Below are 19,001 nucleotides of genomic sequence, written 5' to 3' on the forward strand. Positions count from 1 at the left end.
GAGAAATTATAATAATTAGATAATAGTGATAGTGCTTTTAGGAAATTAAAAGAAAATGTTTTAAGTGTGATAATCTACATTTATTATTCAAAACAAAAAAATACATAATAATATGTACATACAACATCGAGCTGAAATTTTATAGTGTATGCGTGCCGGAAACGTTTACCAAATATTAACAACTACACTCAAATACAGATCACCAAATACCATGCATAAAGGTATATGCCCGGGCCCTATGGTTTGGTATCATAAAAAAGTTATCTAAATTAGCAAATACATATACGACAAGGCAAACAATATGACAAGACGAACAAAACAAAAATACAAAACCATCTGTGATCGTTCAATTGTAACAGAAAACTCACTAAAGCATATTTAATTGCATCTCTCGTAATCGACGATAAGAAGCAAAGAAATTGTACTAGCAGGGGTTTGAAGATTGTAGATAAAGAAAATGTCACCTACACAGGAAACGCTATATTAACACTGGGCCACATAATAACTAGGAGTTAGAATGGAATTGGGTATGGTAATGGGATTTTAGGTTATGTTAATTTGCTTATATGGGTGGACGAACTCACAGCCCACCTGGTGTTAAGTGGTTACTGGAGCCCATAGACATCTATAACGTAAAATGCGCCACCCACCTTGAGATATAAGTTCTAAGGTCTCAGTATAGTTACAAATTTCAAGACTTAATTCCTGAATATCCTGCATACTAACTCTTTGCACTCTAGAGGTGACTCGCACAGTAAGCATAGTGCTGAGCATAAAATTCAATTAAAATTATTACCCAAGTCTCAAGTAAAGTTACAACGGCTCCCCACCCTTCAAACCGAAACGCATTACTGCTTCACGGCAGAAATAGGCAGGATGGTGGTACCCACCCGTGCGGACTCACAAGAGGTACTACCACCAGTAATTACGCAAATTATAATTTTGCGGGTTTGATTTTTACTACACGATGTTATTCCTTAACCGCGGAAGTCAATCGTGAGCATTTGTTGAGTACGTATTTCATTAGAAAAATTGGTACCCGCCTGAGATTCGAACACCGGTGGATCGCTCAATACGAGGGTACCGGACGTCTTATCCTTTAGGCCACGATGTGGGAGGATTAGTAATATAAGATTGGATGCTTCCATATATCGTTCTTGTATAATTCAAATGCTTCGTGATATCAGCATTCCAACGTGATATACTCGGCTTATAATGAGCGCCTTTTTTATGAATCACAAAGGCTTATTTTCTAAGAGTTCTTTCCTACTTGATTGGTGGTAGCCTAAGGGGTTGGTAGCTGAGCTCACGGAGCTCAACCCAGGAGAACTTAATATTAGCCCTAGCAAGAGCATTGCTTCGCTACCACCGGATTGAAATCGCGACCCACAGGAGAAGATCCGGCGAGAAACGCAGTGTTTATGTGTATGGGCTAGGTTGAACGTCAAACTCAAAATTCTGAGAGTGTTTGAATATGTCTGACATAATGACTATAAGGACGAATAAGTGGCGCACAAACCGATTCAATGAATGTAATATATTTCAGACATGAAGTATGTTCTATTGGAAATATCAGCAACAAATTTTCTCTTTAATATATTATAATTTGGTCGGCCTTCTCTCCAAAGCCACCTGGCATCCGTCCACTGACTTCATCATGATGTCCAGTTTTACCCTGATTCGAGGAACAGGACCTTTCTCCGGTTCACCCACTACCTTGTATCTACGTAATATCGCAGATAAAGAAGCCTTCATCGAAATCATTGCATATTGATAACCTGCAAAAATATAAAACGAACCAATTAACGCGTTGTCGCTTCATACGAGCAATATTAAGTTCAAACTATTTATTACAAAAAAGTAATTGAAGGGAAACAGTAAGTTCATCCAAGCGTAAATAGCTGTCAACATACAATAGCAAGCAATTTCAACAGTTTATCCTGTAAAAAAGGGAAGGCTGACCTCGAATATATGGCTCTAGGCTCGTAAATATCTGGTCGTGGTATGGACACAGTACTCACCCAAACAATTCCTAGGGCCGCTACTGAACGGCATGTAGCAGCACGGGTGCTCGACATTAAAACGCTCCGGTAGAAACCTGTCTGGATCGAAGTGTTCCGCCTCTGGACCCCAGTACTTTGGGTCTCTATGAATTCCCCAGATAGAAACGAATATACCTGAACCGGCAGGCAAAACGTTACCAGATGCTTAAAATAAGAGAAAAGCACTATTATTATTGACTATTACATAAAACTGTTTTATTACAAACTAATACAACCTCAAATTTATTTAGGAGAAACAATTAGTGACCTACCATAGCTACTTACAAAGATGTTTAGATATAATGTGATGTTTTTAATGAAGAAAGGATTAGTGATGGCCCGGAGGTCTTTCCAGTTTCACCAGGACAGATGGGCGAGCAAAGGCTCAGCCAAGAGGGGTGGGATTTGCTAACAGCTGTCCAAGCGGCTCCGAAAGAGACCTAATAACTCAAGAGCAATTGCTTCGCGAATGAATCTACTACTACTGAATCGGAATCGCGACCCCTGAGAAGATTCGGCGAGAAACTCAGCGGGCTGATGTATAGATTAGGTTGCACGTCAACTCTTTGCCATAAGCCTGCTCCTAGTGTTAGAGGCCGTGGTAGATCGCGCGGGTGGAGCTGTAGCCACCAGGCGATATCTTCCTTGCTTTCCAAGGTGACAGAGCGAATAATCAGTGACCGACAGTACGGTTTCCTTGGAGAGCAAGGGCGAGGCTCTTGCTGTGAGCCTTGATATCTGGAAGGCCTTCGACAGGGTCTGGCATAGGGCACTTCTGTCGAAGCTACCATCTTACGGAATCCCCAAGGGACTCTGCAAGTGGATCGCTAGCTAGGAAAACTTGTGTCTGAAGTGGAAAACTTTCTGGGGCGAGTCAACCCCCAGGGCCTTTCTGGCGGGCCTTTCTGGGTGGAGAGAATTCAACCTGTTGAAGATACAAGTTTGCGCGTTCACTGCGAAGAAGGATCCCATTGTCATGGCGCTGCAATTCCAAGGAGTATCCCTGTAACCTTCCGAGATTATCGGGATACTTGGGGTCGACATTTCGAGCGATGTGTAATTTCAGAGTAATTTGGAATGCAAAGCCAAGTTGGCATTTTCCCATTGCTTGAATGCTTGGCTCAACAGAGCCAAGCGGTACTTTACGCCTGGACAAAGACTTTTGCTTTATAAAGCACAAGTCCGGCCTCGCGTGGAGTACTGCTCCCATCTCTGGGCTGAGGCTCCCAAATACCAGCTCCTTCCGTTTGACTCCATACAGAAGAGAGCCGTTCGGATTGTCGATAATCCATTCTCACGGATCGTTTGGAACCTCTGGGTCTGCGGAGGGACTTCGGCTCCCTCTGTATTTTGTACCGTATATTCCATGGAGAGTGATCTGAGGAATTGTTTGAGATGATACCATCATCTCGTTTTTAATATCGCACCGCCCGCCACCGGGGTAGAGTTCATCCATACTACCTGGAGCCACTGCGTTCATCTACAGTGCGCTTCCGGTCTTCGAGGTCTTTTTTGCCACGTAGCATCTGGCTTTGGAATGAGATCCCCCCCCCACGGTGTTTCCTGAGCGCTATGACATATCCATCTTTAAACGAAGCTAGTGGAGAGTACTTAACGGTAGGCAGCGGCTTGGCTCTGCCCCTGGCATTGCTGAAGTTCATGGGTGACGGTACAAACTCACCACCAGGTGAGCCGTATGCTCGTCTGCCTACAAGAGCAATAAAAAAAAACACCACATTCCTTGAAATTATCTCGGATTACATTCGAAGTGCCCTCTTTTTTTGGTTCAGAAACGTCTGCACCCTGTCTGGCTCTAAAGTCAACTGTCATTTGTGAAAACCTTGAAATTTCCGAAGGAAAAAATCTGAATATGTACACAGAACACACAGTCCTAGCGTTATTTCAATCAGAGTTATCGTAACAACAAAATACTGAAATTTAAAATAGGAAAAAATGTGAGGTAATGACACGATTTTTTTTTATTGCTTAGATGTGTGGACGAGCTCACAGCCCGCCTGGTGTTAAGGGGTTACTGGAGCCCGTAGACATCTACAACGTAAATGCCCCACACACCTTGAGATATAAGTTCTAAGGTCTCAGTATAGTTACAACGGCTTCCCCACCCTTCAAACCGAAACGCATTACTGCTTCACGGCAGAAACAGGAGGGGCGGCCGTACCTACCCGTGCGGACTCACAAGAGGTCCTACCACCAGTAATTACGCAAATTATAATTTTGTGGGTTTGATTTTTACTACCTGCACGATGTTATTCCTTCACCGTGGAAGTCAATCGTGAACATTTGTTGAGTACGTATTTCATTGGAAAAATTTGTACCCGCCTGCGGGATACGAACACCGGTGTATCGCTAGATACGAATACACCGGACAGTTGATTTGATTTTAATTCTAGTTTGCCGTTTGGTATTCTAAATTACCACTGCAAATAATAAAGCTCCTCCTTTGCCGATTTCGGCCCTGGAGATCATTTCAGATCCGTTTTTATCTCCGTCTCCATCTTTACTCCGTCCGTAATTGTCACGGTGTGCTCGTCGTCTGTGGCTAACATAGCCGATCTTATTCTTAGCCTTTGTGCATAATGCGGACAGGTTGGTAATAGTTGTTTTTTACTCTTCGATTCTGGTCGCCGAGCAGCTGTTTAGTCCCACTCAAAAGGCTCAATGCCGCACTTCTTCATGAGACACTTAAGCATATCTTTGTACCTCAAGAGTTGTCCGCCATGCTTACGTTTGCCTTCCTCAAGTTTAAAGAAAAAGATGCGCTTTGCCGTACCACCGCAAATAGCTATTGATGAAAGAACAACGCTTGACTACTACTTACGCAGTCTCGTATCCTCTAAAACTTTTCTTATGATAAACGGAACTGGAGGGAATAATCTGAGAGATTCCTTCACGACTCTTTCCAAATATTTCATCTTTTCTAAATCTTCTTTAACTAAGGCACGTTCCGAACCGTCGAAAATTCCGTACAATCTAAAAAAAAAATTATTAATTTACCGTTGTATGTACGTATGTATGTATGTGTTTCTTTAACTCAACTACAAATAAGTTTTTTTGTTGCTTCAATTAGAACTCTTTTATTCAATGATCATCACGGCATTGACGTGATGATATCACCTTGACACTTAATGTAAGATCTACTCAATTGCATAATACGAGGGCACCGGAACGTATTAATGCTTCGCGGCAAGCAGGCATGGTGGCTATTCATATATTCGCATTGCCCTATAAAGTGCTGTTTTATCCCTTAATTCGAAATATAATAGGACTTGACGGTCTGCAGATGACGGGAGCAGACCGTGGGCCCAAGGACATTTTTAGGGCCCGAGGTCGAAACTGGGGCAAAGCAGCACGACTCCCGCGGTCAACACTACAACTAACTGATCCGCTGGATCAGAACCATCCTACCGGGTCGGAACGCGATATACCGCCGACCGGGTTGCTCTTCCACACTCCGTTCAGCGTCGACGGCGACGACAGCAACACAAACTGTCGCCCCGTGACAATTGCCGGGAAGAAACTGGCTGGAGCTGGGCGAACGCCCCCGTCCGACCCCCGACTGGGTGGCGACGACTACGAGAGGAAAGAAGAGCTCTACCTCGTGCCCCGCCGTGTGCTCGTCGTAGCCGCTGTAATGCTGGCAATCCGGTGTGAGCCGTTTAAATTTTAGTTTATAATGTTTAGATACTTCAGCGAAATTTATTTATAGTATTATAGCAAAAGTAAATACAAAGCTTTGGTGGCTTAAAGGATAAAATAGCAGATACACCGATATAATATAGTCAGTTTGACCACTTAAACAGACGTATGAATATTTTAAAAAAAACGTGTATCTCAATACAAAGAAGAAGAGAAGTTACAGTATCTTTCTTACTCTTGGAAAATGTTTTCCTGTATTTTAGGGTATTTAGCTAAAAGCTCCAGTGTGAATCCAATACCGACTGCCGATGTGTCTGTGCCCGCCACTGTCAATGTTAGCATTTCTTCTCGTAGTTCGACATTAGTATAACCTTTTTCGTCTCCAGGAAACGTAATCAGAAGATCCAAGAGTGTCTTACTTTTGTGTGACCCTAAATCTGGGAGAAGAGGAAATTGATTTTTTACTATCTAAGATGAGTAAATTCAAATCTGATCTGGCACTAATAGACAGCATACTGTGAATGCCTCTGTTTGCTTAAGCACACAGTGTTTTTTAATTATCAAACCAGCGTACTGCGGTCACAGCTTATATTTACTGGTGGTGTATCGTATTGTAAGGCCTCACGGGTAGAATAAAGTTTTGGCATTTCCATGAATATATTTAATTTAGAATAATTTTCAAGTTCTTTGCCTTATGACGTTCAAGAAATGATGTTGAAATTTATATTACAGCATTCCATTGTATACTGAAAACAATCTCATGAATACCAACGTTAAAATCTGTATAAGTTTACGTACTTCAAAAATATATCACTCAATTTTCGACTTTGTGTAAAAAAATTGTTAAATTGTTTTGTAAATTGTATATACTGTACCTACCATAATGAGTATCCACTTCTAGATCTTTAGAAATCTTCTCCATGTGAAACTCTTCTCTTTTACTCTGAATTACCTGAAAATCAAACATAAAATTAAATGATAAACTCTGAACGTCATGGTCTAGGCTTTTTTTCGTGACCTTAATGTAGTGAGCACTCTTTGTGGCTTTATCTTTAATATTTACTGACAATTCTAGACGGGTAAGCCTAGCACATTTTAACTTGCCTAATTACTAGCATGAACTAACGTGTGATCAACTGCTATGGCGTGCTCTGATATGTACGTCTTACCTATTTCTATCGCAAAATTATAATTAGTTCTGTTTTGATGGTAACGACATTGACGTCTGCTGGCATTCTACGGTCGAGAGGCTATTCCAATTGCGCCGATTTTTCTATCCAGAGCGTTCAGTTCGGTCTGAGTCCACCCGAGCACGCCGAAGGTACACATAAGAACGGGCATCAGCCAGCCGCTAAACGCCCATGTCTTATTTACACCCGACAAAAGGCTTTTACACACTTTTGTCAGACGTTCATAAAACACGTCGCATGCAGCCTGTTTGAAGACCACAACGTCAATACCTATATTTTGTACATGCCCAAATACCGGTATGTTTCGCCCTTGGAGAGTGCCAAAGGCTTATCCTAATGGATACGGGTAAACGATTCAATGAGACTATTCTCCCTCTCTCTACACAGTGTTAACCGTGAAATTAGGGACGACCTTGCCCTTGTTCTGTCTTTGTGGCAATCGGACGTCGAGCAAGAGTATTCGTGAAGTTTAGTCGGTACTCGTCCCGTAGGGCAGTTTTCGGAAGATGACCCACGCGCCTTTCTCAAGATGTAGTATCTTCGCAGACGCCGGAGTCCGAGATAAATCTGAAGTCCTGATCCGATACCCCATCGGTCTGGTATCCGTAAACGAAAACTTCAAAAAAACTTCTAAGTGACAGCGTAACAGCAGCGTGTTACTTAGGTACTATGAGTTAGTGAGTCACTTCAAAATTTGGTAGTTAACAGTTTATTAATTACTAGCGGTCCCCGGTAGTCGAAAATCGACTATAATCTAAATAAGTAAATAAATAAGTATATACTAATATAATAAATATAATAGTATATAGTAAGGAATACCCTACAAAAAGGGTATAAAACCGGCGCGCAGCTCCGTCACCCGCGCATTTGTCGGTTGACATTCGTCGAGAGAACATCGTTCAAAGACTTTAAGTGTTAATTTAGGAAACACGAATTTTATAATAATGTTGAGGGTACAGTGCCTATAATAGCAACGCCTTTGCTCGAAACATTCATCGACCCCCGTCAGTAAGTATCTACAGTCGGCATCGCTGCGCCACTTTGAGAAGGCGGCACGACATGAGAACCTCTTGTCGTGGCCGCCGGAAACTACATACCCGATCCTGTAGACCGTTTGGTAAACCGTCGACGTCGCCCAAAGCACGTCATCACGGATCCTCCTGATCCATTAACGGTGCTTTTAGGCAATACAAGCACCGGTCACCGTCCTCGCCGAACCCGTCGGCTTGCGACGAGGGCTCGACGAGCGAATTAACCCACAGACACAGCCCACTGAGTTTCTCGCCGGATCTTCTCAGTGGGTCGCGCTTCCGATCCGGTGGTAGATTCTGCGAAGCACTGCTCTTGCTAGGGGCGGTGTTAGCAATTCTCCGGTTTGAGCCCCGCGAGCTCACCTACACAAGCTAGGGTACGCTGAAGTAGCCTCTCAAGGCATCAGCATAGGTAGGAAAAAAAAAAAAAAAAAAAAAAAAAAAAAAAAAAAAAAAAAAAAAAAAAAAAAAACGAAACATTCATTCCATCGGCGGCGTTCGTGAGAGAAGGTAGTCGTGGACATAATATTAAAGACAAACAATATTATTGTATTCTCAATTTGACCACAGACTTTCAACATTAACAAATTTTTTACAATAAACACAGAGCATATGTGTGTGTAAATGTGTTGTTTCAATATATGGTAGTGTGTGGTAACGTTTTCTTTGTTTTTTGTAGGATTGGTAAGAACGGAACGTATGAATAGAGTGTGGAACGGAGCGTTAAGATGTGAGTTTTTTTTTTTTTTTTTTTATTGCTTAGCTGTGTGGACGAGCTCACAGCCCACCTGGTGTTAAGTGGTTACTGGAGCCCATCGACATCTACAACGTAAATGCGCCACACACCTTGAGATATAGTTCTAAGGTCTCAGTATAGTCACAACGGCTGCCCCACCCTTCAAACCGAAACGCATTACTGCTTCACAGCAGAAATAGGCGGGGCGGTGGTACCTACCCGTGCGGACCACAGAGGTCCTACCACCAGTAATTACGCAAATTATAATTTTGCGGGTTTCATTTTATTACACGATGTTATTCCTTCACCGTGGAAGTCAATCATGAACATTTGTTGAGTACGTATTTCATTAGAAAAATTGGTACCCACCTGCGGATTCGACACCGGTGCATCGCTTCAACACGAATGCACCGGACGTCTTATCCGTTAGGCCACGACGACCACATAAGAAGTGAGAGAAAATGGAAAGAAAGAGAGAAGAGAATGACAGATAGAATGACAGAGAATTGGAAGATGCGAAGACGGTTGAAAAATGAGTAAGACGTAATAAATTAGTGTTAATATTAATTACTATTATAATAGAAGATTTTGGAATAGTGTAACTTTTATTTTATGCGCTGCAACCACTATTCTACATTTTTGGGGGCTCGTCCGGGATAAAAACAAATATTCGTCCGTGATAAATGACAAATATTCGTTCGGGATCGACGCCAAAAATTTCAAGATTTTAACGAAAGACGTGGTAAGGAGAATAGACGAATTTTTATAATAGACGAAAATATAACGACGATTATTAAGAAGAAGACGAATTATAAAACGTAAGAAGATTTCAAGAAGAAGATTTGAAGACGAATTACGATCACGTTGTTTAAACGGTGGCAAATATTTCAAGATGTCTTTCAACCAAGGAACTTTTATTTCTACGGAAAACAAAGACCCAATTTTCAGTTTAATTGATATGACTAAGTTCAGTGGCGAAGATCACACTTACACCTCGACGAAATGGGCGCAGGATCTAGAAGACAACGCCGAAATATTTGGATGGTCGCCTCAACAACTACTTATCATAGCACGTAGATCTTTATCAGGAACAGCACAGTTATGGTTAAAGACGGAGAAGGTTCATAAAAGTTATGAAGAACTCAAGGCAGCCGTGCTCAAAGAATTTCCTGATGTGATGAACAGCAAAGAGATGCATGAGCTCATGACGGCACGCAAGAAACATAAAGACGAGTCATATTATCAATATATGCTAATTATGAAGGAGATGGGAAAACGAGCGAGATTCCCAGATTACGTTGCCATTCAGTACCTCATAGACGGCATTACAGACCTGGAGATGAATAAAGCAATTTTGTACGGTGCGGTTACTTATCCGGTGCTGAAAGAAAAGTTGTTGTTGTACGAAAGAATCAAAGAAAAATCTGCCAAACAGAATGCTGAACTACATATTAAACGAACTGCAACGGCTTCGGTTAGAGATTCCATGTCAAGAACCAACCAGTATTGTTACAATTGTGGAGAAAAAGATCATCGAGCTAGTGCATGCCGAAATGGAATGAAGTGTTTCAGGTGCAATGAATTCGGCCATATTAGTTACAAGTGCACCAATTCTAACACAGGAAGTACCGAAAGTTCGAGTTACACGAAAACGTCGGTAAAACAGCTGCCGAGAGCTGTCAGATCAGCCAATCAACGGGTTCAAATCCATCCATTGATAAAACAGTCCGATGTAGAACCGAAAAAAGAATCGGTTATGTTCGGAGCGACTTCGTCGGAAAATCAGAGCGAAGCATGCAGCCAAGAAAATTTGCAAGATGAAGGATGACAACTGTAATGACAGCAACGTCATGCAGGTTGTAAACAAACAACGTGACCGGCAACATAGCCAGAATAAACCACTAAAATCGATGAAAATAGGTGATAGATTAATAAGTGCATTAATAGATACAGGTAGCGACGTGAATTTAATATCAGAAGATCTGTGGAAAGAGTTAAACTTGCCGTGTAACGATGATAACATGATTTTATCTGGACTTGGACTCTATAAAGTAAGGTCGTGCGGTAAAATCTTTGCATGTATTATTTTCGATGAACGGTGCTATAACAATGTAATTTTTCATGTAGTACCGAATGGGTCAATGCCCTATAGATTAATTATAGGACAAGAATTTCTACAAAATGTTGTGATGTTAGTACGTGAAGGTGCTGTACTATTTTTTAAGAAAGGTGATGAATGTTTGTCGTGTGTAAATTGTGTGACTGAGGTTGATGCTAGTGAACATATTAGCAATCCCGATTTAAAGACGAAAGTTACGCGAATTGATGAGTATAAGCCGATACAGACGAAAGAAGCTCTTATTAAGATGAAGATAATGTTAAAAGATGATGTACCAATAGCTCAGCGACCTCGAAGAATGTCACTTATTGGAACAAAGACAAGACGTAAAAAAGATATGAATATGATTGACGTTTTGGAACAAGAAATTAACGATGGATATGATGAAAATAAAGATAATTTAAGACAGAAGGCCAAGCAACAGATTAAGAAGATACAAGAAGAAAATATTATAACATTTAATGATAAAGGAAAACGTAGTTCAACTTATGAGTTGGATGATTTAGTAGTCATTAAGAGAACTCAGTTCGACCCTGGGCTTAAACGAAAGCATTTAGGACCTTACAAGATTATTAAAGTTAAAAGATATGATAGGTATGATGTCGAGAAACTGTATGATACTACCGAAGAGCCAAAGAGGATTTCCAGCTCTGCAGACAATATGAAGAAATGGCCAGATAAGGATGAATGATTGTTTGTGTGTGTGCTTGGATATATAACTGTTGTATCTATAATACTACTCACGTATCCTCACGAATTTTAGGCTATGTATTTAAAACTTATTTTGTTATTCAGTAAATTTTTTTTTTTTGTGTAAAAAGTAAGACTGTCAGATTCAGAACTATTTTATTTTATGACGTTGTATGGAGGAGCCATATCTGAGGGCAGATATGAGAGCAGGATGGCCGAATGTAGGATTGGTAAGAACGGAACGTATGAATAGAGTGTGGAACGGAGCGTTAAGATGTGAGTGAGAGAAAACGGAAAGAAAGAGAGAAGAGAATGACAGATAGAATGACAGAGAATTGGAAGATGGCGAAGACGGTTGAAAAATGAGTAAGACGTAATAAAATTAGTGTTAATTATTAATTACTATTATAATAGAAGATTTTGGAATAGTGTAACTTTTATTTTATGCGCTGCGATCCCTTTTCTACAATTCAATGAATTTTTTATGCCTAATTAAGAAAATTATTAGCATTCTGCACTCCTTCACTATATTCTCTATAGCGACCCGCCCTCGCTTCGCTTCGGAAACATTAAAACACACATGAAATCAAAAAAAAAAGAAAAATCAAAAAAAAATTGCCTATGTTCATCAGGGACAATGTCGGCTTCTAATGGAAAAATAATTTTTCAAATCGGTCCAGTAGTTTCGGAGCCTATTCGAAACAAACAAACAAATCTTTCCTCTTTATAATATTAGTATAGATAATATTAGCATAGATATAGATATAGATAAGTGTGAGAAATTTCTTACTCCTCCGTCCGCGCAATTTTCGTAAAAAGGGGGTACAAAGTTGATAAATGAGTTTTATCTTAAACTATAATAAAAAAATACTTAAGTACGAACACATCAATAAATTTACCTGGTCAATAAATTCATGCCACACTTTAATACACTTCTGAAGCTCATTGAACACAGGAAACTGTTTGAAAAGCCAATCCGGATGCAGCCATACATGAAACATCCTCTCACAGATTACGTTAAGAAAACGGTTCATAGATTTCAAGAGCTCTGATTCAGCCTTTGCTTGTGCATTGATATTCACGCCCATTGCTGTTTCTAAAATGAAAACGTATTTTTAATCTTATTATCTCTAAAAAGTCCAACGGCCTCAATTACTTTTAAGTGATTACTGGAACTGTAAGGATAATATCGCCCTGAAATATTAGAAAGTCGTCATTCCTTTTAAATAACGACTGCCCCCCACCCTTCAAACCGTAATACATTATTACTTTGCTGCTGAAATAGACAGGGTGGTACATATCCGTTCAGACTCATATTATCACGAGTAATTTTTCCAATAAAATACGTACTTAACAAACGTTTACGATTGACTTCCACTGTGAAAGAATAACAACGTATAATAAAAATGAAAGCGGCAAAAAAACTGTATCATTTGAGAAACTGGTGGTAGGACTTCTTGTGAGTTCGCGCGGGTAGGGTAGGTACCACCACCCTGCCTATTTCTGCCGTGAAGCAGTAATGCGTTTCGGTTTGAAGGGTGGGGCAGCTGTTGTAACTATACTTGAAATCTTAGAACTTATATCTCAAGGCGCATTTACATGGTAGATGTCTATGGGCTCCAGTAACCACTTAGCACCAGGTGGGCTGTGAGCTCGTCCGCCCATCAACGCAATAAAAAACTAAGGAGACTTAATATTCGTCAATTGAATTTAAGCTGTAACTTACCACAAACAGAGTCCAATGTGTAAGCGCTTAGAAAAGGCCAAGAGCTGAACATCCCTTTGCCGACGCATTTACTCAAACTTGAAACAAGCTTCTCGCTTTGCTCAGAGATTATTCCTACAAAACTGTGAACTATTTTGGGACTGAACGCTGGCACCATAATTTTTCGACGTCTTCGCCATATCGACACTAAAATTTCATTTTATACACACAAATGTATTACACGAACTCACCAATACTATACAAGACTCGTAGCAATGAAATGAAATAATTTTAAAGCAATCTATATATATAAAAATGAATTGTTGTTCGTTAGTCTCGCTAAAGCTCGAGAACGGCTGGACCGATTTGACGAATTTTGGTCTTGAATTATTTATGGAAGTCCAGAGAAGGTTTAAAAGGTAGATAAATATGAAAATGCTCGGAATTAAATAAAAATAATTTTGTGTTTCGTTTGATGTGTCCCCCGTCGGTTGGATTCCTTTTTTTTGTTTTAAGTTTATTTTATACAAAAGTTTAGGTCTTTTATTTATCGATTGAGGCACTACGAAGTCTGCCGGGTCAGCTAGTATCCATATAAAAATGAGCCAACGAGATGACACTGTCAATACGTATTTGAGACAAGCTAACGAAAACTAAGAATAAATAACACTATAATAATAAATATGTTAGACTGGTAGAAAATATTATATGAAGTATGAATGAATCTCTGAGACATACAAATTGAACAAACGTACCTGGTGCAAAAATGCCGCCATTCCCTATCCCCGGTCGAAAAAATCTATGTGAATCGTCTTTCTCCAAGCAGGTCTTCAGAATTACCTCCAAGTCAAAAGGATTTGATGACACTAAATAAATAAATAAAAGATTTGCATAAAATTCTTCTAATCAATTCTCCTTATCTTCTAATTCTATTTCTACCAACAACTGACATCTAAACTAATTCTTGATGAAAAACAAATTAATCTAAACCAAAAAATTACAGTGTTAAATTGATTAAGCCGACGCATTATCTGTGCGAACAGCTGTACGGCAACAGCGGAAATCGAGGTCATTTCGGATCCTCCCGATCTACTAACGATGCTTTTAGATACCTCAAGCACCGGTCATCGTTCTCATTGAACCCGTCGCTTACGACGAAGGGCTCGACGAGTAAATTAACCCTCAGACACAGCCCACTGAGATCATCTGCAGATCGTCAAGTCCCGAAAAAAGAAAGAGCTCTTGGTCCTTCTCGTAATAATATATATCTCGTAATAATAAATAAATAACATTATGGACAGTTCTTATAGAAGACTTCATTTCTTCTGCTAGAAAACAAACAGTACCGTGACGATCCGCCAAGACAACGTTTTCAAAATTTTAAATCATTTGTTCAATCACTACCAATGTAGGGCATCCCGTGCTGGGATCGTCGTTAATCCCGAAATCATGTCTTGTGGTCGCGATTCCGATCCCACGGAATAGATTATATTCATCTATTCCGTCCTAATACAAAATTAGAGCAAAGGCCTTTCCAACCTTATTTATCTATTCCGGGTCCGATCCGGTAGTAGATACTGCTAAGCACTGCTCGTACTAGGACTAGTGTTAGGATTTTTTCTCAGGTTGAGCCCGTGAGCTCACCTACCCGTCTGGGCGTAGCTGGAATTGTCCTCTAGGCCACCAGCGAATAGGCAGGGGAAAAAATTGAAGTTCTTCCTCGCTTGAACTCAGCACACAAACGCTCAACCGTAAAGTGTGAAGGAGCATGAACCCATAATGTTGCTCTCAAATCTTGATTTACCAGCTCCGTAGTAAAATTTTACAAGCAAAGAAACTTTATTACCGTGCGAACTTAAATTTTAAAAGAACACATTCCGACGCAAAAAAAAATGTCTGCTATTTTAAAAAAACAAAAGGAAATTGATTGTTTTAATTACATTTTAACTTACATCTCGACTATGCCTACTAGTAATTTTGTTTCTTTCCAAGGAGATTGTGTCGCATTATCACTATTTATTTAGCACCCTTTGTAAACCCACAATCATGCGGTACGTATACATATTTTATGATAATTAGCTGTTTGGTTTGTTAAATATTAACAATGAAATACCAGGTGATGAAAGGTAGAACACCAGAGGTATGCCGGAATCGAAGAACTTGTAGGAACACAGTTTGTTATGTAAACAAAATTGTTCGTAGTCATAACATGCGGCTGCGCCCGCAATCTCCTTTGCTTTTTACTTTTTACGTTCATTCAGTCGCGAATAAACGCTCCGATTAACCAGTTGTGTTATTTAATCATCTCACTTCCGATAACGCCCTGAACCATTATTGACCACTACAAAAAAACTGCTAAGCCCAATAAAATTGGCTAGATAACAAAATCATGGAGTCTGCTCATAACCACATCTAACACAAAAAATACTATTTTCGAATTTCGTCAACATTAACCTTCTTAAAATGTACTGAAAAAAAGTATATCGGTCGATAAATTTAATGGAAAATTGTACTAAGTATTTTGCCTATTTATATAAAAATACTCAACTCACCAAAGTAAAGAATGTGAAACAACCACATAGTCACTATGCCATTGTGTTTCATGGAATCGTAGCTGTATCTTTGAAGTGACGACATTATTTCTAAAAGAACAAATATTGGAGTTGAAACTATGTCGTCGTATGTATACTTTAATAATAATAATAATATTTTTCAAGCCTCTTAAAATACAAACATGTACAAGAATTCTTAACACTAGTATAATAATATACATGGCTTTTTTATGAGGTATACAATAACAATATTCCCTGGCTTTTATGCTAGGAAAACTTTTGTTACAAAAGTCAGTGGTTCAGTGCTAGGTCACCAGGTAAGATAAGTTAACCAGGAAGAGCGATCTGTAAGAATGTAGTACGTACGTGTGAGTGTGTGTGTGTGTGTTACTATTTGGAATCGTGAAGTAATAGGTACTCAACCAAATAATCTTGGGTGGTGGTTTTAAACGACGGTTTGAAGCGTGGAACTATCATTTTTTAGTAGATGCTTTTTATACCTCAACATATGTGATGGCATACACGGTTTGACTCCGCATTAATGGACACCGGTAACCGCTTAACACGATATGGGCTGTAGGCAACTTTTTTCAATTTTCTCTTTTAATTATTTTATTTATTAAATTTCATGCACATTGATTTAAAACACATTAGCGGACTTAATGACTAAGACATGATCTGCCAATCAATCAAGGGTGATGCAGAAAAGGACGTCCTTGGTGCATTTGTTGATCAATTAAAGTTAAAATAGATACTTTATAATTTATTAAACAAAGTTTGTTTACTAAACGAGTATACTACATAAAATGTAAATATAAGAAATGCATAAATTATAATCATATTATAATACATAAATATTAAATATGTACATATATACATTTAAAAGTTTATGTGTACATACGTGCATGACTTACAAAACACTAGAACAATTATGTCTTATATTCCAATTATTGTAGTTCAACGCATTAAAAGTAAAATTATAATGACATTACCTGCGCTAAAATGATTTTAGATTTCAACACCTTGACGCCACTGACTAATTTACTTTTACAACCTTGTAGATCTATGTTATTGCTGGCATAAAGATACTACATGCCACTAAAACCTCTAATCCAAAAAAAATGAAGAACCCTTTTTTATTATTTTTTTATAACTTTGTCTAAGAAACAATACATAAATATAATGATGAAAGTAGTCTAATAAATGAATTTTCCGATTAATTAAAAAAAATCCGTTTCCAATCTTGTACTGAATTTAATGAACGAATAAAATAATAAATAAACGAATTTACACGCTATTTAACAAAAAACAGTGTTAAAATTGTGTAATGAACTCTCAAAAGTTCTGGAAAATGTAATTAACGATCTAGCGTTTCAGGAACGAATACTATCAACATTACTAAGACTTACTACACAGATTAATTTTATATGTGATAACACCAATTAGTTACGATATTATAAAATATAGGTATAGGTAAGTAGTCTATAAATCCTTATTTGAGACTGCTACACAATAATAATGTATTTATTATCTGTGACACTATTAAAATGGCCGCCAAAAGTTGAAAAGTGAAAAAATCGTAACCGCATAAACCGCTGCTAAAATAAAAGTAATTACCAAATTCGCCTTTACTTATTTGAGTAGTCTCGCATGTTTGAAAGTAAGATACATAATCACCAACCGCATTGTAATTGGCGATCACCTCTGTCATCGAAAGTTTTCAAGCGGAGATAGAAGAGGGCAACAGACTGAAGTCTACAAGGAAAACGCTGAACAAGTTAGTGCACAGTCTTCTTTAATCTATCAATCTCATTTTTTTAATAATTAGGTTGTTATCGCGTACGGTCCGCTTAAAACCCAATATGTTTGTTATATTTTAGATTCGTTATCTTATCTTCTAATAACTTTTCCTCTTGTTTTATATTTAATATAAAATGTGAATTTCTATGTTTGTTAGATTATGTTGAAACTTTGTACAGCTGGTATTGGCGTTTCAGATCAGTGCATTTCATTTAGTACAATCAACTCGGTTGCATTCGAGTACTTTTTCGTATAGACCATTTGTATGGGATTAAATATCGTAAAATTCACTAAGCGATCACAAACAAATTTATAGAAAATCCGTCAGGGGTACACCGGAGTTCATCCGGTTTATCCGGAGAGTGTTTTTATATATTACATTGCGATAGTCACAAGGCTTGGTCGGATTGGTTTTATAAAAAAAATGCTTACCCTCTGTGTTACCCATCATTTTGTGGGCCACGCCAACTAACAGGTTTGTCTCGTCAGGAGTCGGGATAGCCGCTGCCAATTTATACATATTCCTCCGTCTGTACCGGAACACTAAAACCCAGCCGAGCCCAACTAATATCAGAAGGAGTGCAATCATTTTCCTATAATTCGTTTTTACATAACGCACGTACGTCTGCTTTGGTTAAAGCCGGGGTTATAAAATTGCCTAAGGAAAGACCTCTCATTTATAGTATTGTTTCGCAACAACGATTATCTGACTTCCGAAGTCGACACGAAACTTGCTGCACTTAAAAACTAGTCAAACTGAACGTCATGCACCTCAAAAACTATACTTAACATATCGATATAACAAGCACAAGATGTCTAGTTTTTTAAAAACTCACTTTTTCAACACATTTTCTGGATTAGATTATTTTTGTAGTAGACATAATATGTACCTATGATAAAGAAATCATATTCTAAAAATGGTCAATTCGAATATGATAATATTTTATCGCAGGGTATGTGGGTCGTTGCTCTGGATTCGACGAGCAGCGCGCCGCCCTCGTCGCGGTCATAGGAGAGGACCTCTCGCTGCCGCGCGTCGTGGCTACAATGCTCGGCAGCGACGCGTCCTGGAAGGCGATGTTCGACTTCTGCGAGTCCACCATCTCGCAGAAAGAGGCGGCGGAACGAGAGAGGGAGAGCTCTTCCCTTTCCGCACCGATCCGTCGCCGTCGAGCCTGGGGCCGGAGGCGGGAATACGCCCGTACGTCGCGGCCCCTGTAGGTAGCGGCCTCCCCCCGGTGAAGGTCAAGAGGCGACCTGAGGGGGTAGAGGCCGCGCGGCGCGCTACCAGCACTCTAGCGCGCTGCCAAGAAGATACGAAAGAGCGACCGGTTGGCGGTGTATCGCGTCCCGACCCGGCAGGCTGGTTCTGGTCCAGCGGGGTATTCCGAGACACCAGTGGCACCATCTGGGCGGCCTGACGGGCTGCCGTACAGACACGGCCGACGTTTCAGAGCCTTCGATTTACCTCGAAGGCTC

General features: G+C 39.6%; 1 protein-coding gene across 2 annotated transcripts; it reads right to left on the reverse strand.

The window, feature by feature from the left end:
• Window positions 1-46: 46 nt before the first annotated feature.
• On the reverse strand, window positions 47-18,213 carry LOC149500362 (cytochrome P450 4C1-like). Of its 2 annotated transcripts, none has more exons than XM_089736712.1 (10): window positions 17,955-18,213; window positions 15,723-15,812; window positions 13,926-14,036; window positions 13,192-13,377; window positions 12,365-12,561; window positions 6,579-6,651; window positions 5,935-6,130; window positions 4,882-5,033; window positions 2,022-2,207; window positions 47-1,778 (listed from the first exon to the last, which is right to left on the reverse strand). In XM_089736712.1, the coding sequence occupies exons 1-10, from the start codon at window positions 18,109-18,111 to the stop codon at window positions 1,600-1,602; spliced, it is 1,527 nt and encodes a 508-aa protein (XP_089592838.1). In that variant the 5' UTR covers window positions 18,112-18,213; the 3' UTR covers window positions 47-1,599. The 2 variants fall into 2 exon arrangements, with proteins under 2 accessions (XP_089592838.1, XP_089592837.1); XM_089736711.1 differs by having other exon boundaries at window positions 48-1,778; window positions 5,935-6,136.
• Between the last annotated feature and the right edge of the window lie 788 nt (window positions 18,214-19,001).

This window comes from Bombyx mandarina, chromosome 22 (genome assembly GCF_030267445.1).
Source record: "Bombyx mandarina strain Sakado chromosome 22, ASM3026744v2".
Taxonomy (NCBI): domain Eukaryota; kingdom Metazoa; phylum Arthropoda; class Insecta; order Lepidoptera; family Bombycidae; genus Bombyx; species Bombyx mandarina.

Excerpts from the sequence above, each read along its gene's own strand:
- LOC149500362 (XM_089736711.1), bottom strand. The coding sequence starts at position 18,111 with ATGATTGCACTCCTTCTGATATTAGTTGGGCTCGGCTGGGTTTTAGTG. Across the intron at positions 2,208-4,881 it reads TTTAGAGGATACGAGACTGC|CATCTGGTAACGTTTTGCCT; the intron begins GTAAGTAGTAGT and ends TCTTATTTTAAG. Across the intron at positions 1,779-2,021 it reads CGGCCCTAGGAATTGTTTGG|GTTATCAATATGCAATGATT; the intron begins GTGAGTACTGTG and ends ATATTTTTGCAG.